The 1,168-nt window shown below is 49.6% G+C and overlaps 1 protein-coding gene across 1 annotated transcript in view; it reads right to left on the bottom strand.

Moving 5' to 3' along the window:
• NR2E1 (nuclear receptor subfamily 2 group E member 1) overlaps positions 1 to 1,168 on the bottom strand; it is a 20,508-nt gene that overhangs the window by 11,060 nt on the left and 8,280 nt on the right. Inside the window, exon 2 of the mRNA XM_085306961.1 lies at positions 181 to 326. Within this exon, the coding sequence (XP_085163087.1) occupies positions 181 to 326 (146 nt within the window). The remainder of the gene's footprint in view (positions 1 to 180; positions 327 to 1,168) is intronic.

A 1,168-nucleotide genomic window follows, 5' to 3' on the forward strand; every position in this document is an offset into this window, starting at 1 on the left:
GGGGGGGGTCCTGCGTGGGGACGCGACATGCTCGAGGGGAGGGAGAGGGTGCCAGGTAGCGCAGCCCGGAGCGGGCTCTTACTGCTGCTGTTATTTTGGTTCGCGAAAGGGTGTTACAGGACGGTGGCAGACGCAGCAGAAAAGGAGCAGGCGGTGAGAGAACTGCGCTGTGGCTGGTACCTGATTTCCCGATTTGCAAACATAAGTCCTATTCCTCCTGATGCTCCGCTTGAAAAATCCCGAGCACCCGTCGCAGGCATAAACCCCATAGTGTTTCCCGGAGCTGCGGTCCCCACACACTTTGCAAGGGATGTCTAAAATGCGACCTGAAAGCAGAGGAGGGAGAGAGGGAGAGAGCGAGCGCTTAGCAATCTGACCTCCGGAGGGATTAGCCCCAGAGCCGCAGTACAAGCAAATAATGAAGTGATTTTATAGCCAACTTTCTTTTCCTTGAGCAAGTGTCAGTTTTCTACAATGAGTATTATTCATGCACCGCTACATTTATTTGGATCTTCTATAATCGCCAGGACCCGTTTGGGAAGGGAAGATTACAGCAGCGGGAGCAGCAGACTTTGCAGCTAGAAGTGGGGCTGGGGGGCGGAGGGTGGGCGGGGGTTGTTCCCCCGCTCTCTGGGGAAGTGCAGAAGACAGCACTTTCCGCGGGCAGGAGGGCAGTCACGTAATAAAACGAAACAAAATACAACAGAACAAGACTAAGATGATTAGCAACCTAAGAAAGCCCTTCTTCCCCGCAGCAGCTCCTGCGAAACGGGGCTGGTTCCTGCCACAATTGAGGTGTGCGATTTTATTCACCCCAAAAGTATAGCACGACTTTCCCCCTCGCCATTGTGCAAGGATACATTTGCGGGCTCGCCAAGCCCGCTGGAAATGCGGGGTTAACGATTATACAGTGCAGACTGGTTTCACCCAAACCTCCCACTCTGCAGAGTGTTGATTTTGTATCGACTTTGACTAGAATTGCAAATGGTCTGAGACTGGTGTAAAAACTTGAACAGAGATCCCATTTAAAGAAACCCGCCAAAACCCCGTTTGGCTTCTAGCTTTTTCTCTTCTCTTTTCTTTTCTTTTCTTTTCTTTTCTTTTCTTTTCTTTTCTTTTCTTTTCTTTTCTTTTCTTTTCTTTTCTTTTCTTTTCTTTTCTTTTCTTT

The sequence above is a fragment of the Rhea americana genome, unplaced genomic scaffold, assembly GCF_003343005.1.
Source record: "Rhea americana isolate MKP2758 unplaced genomic scaffold, rheAme1 scaffold_25, whole genome shotgun sequence".
NCBI lineage: Eukaryota > Metazoa > Chordata > Aves > Rheiformes > Rheidae > Rhea > Rhea americana.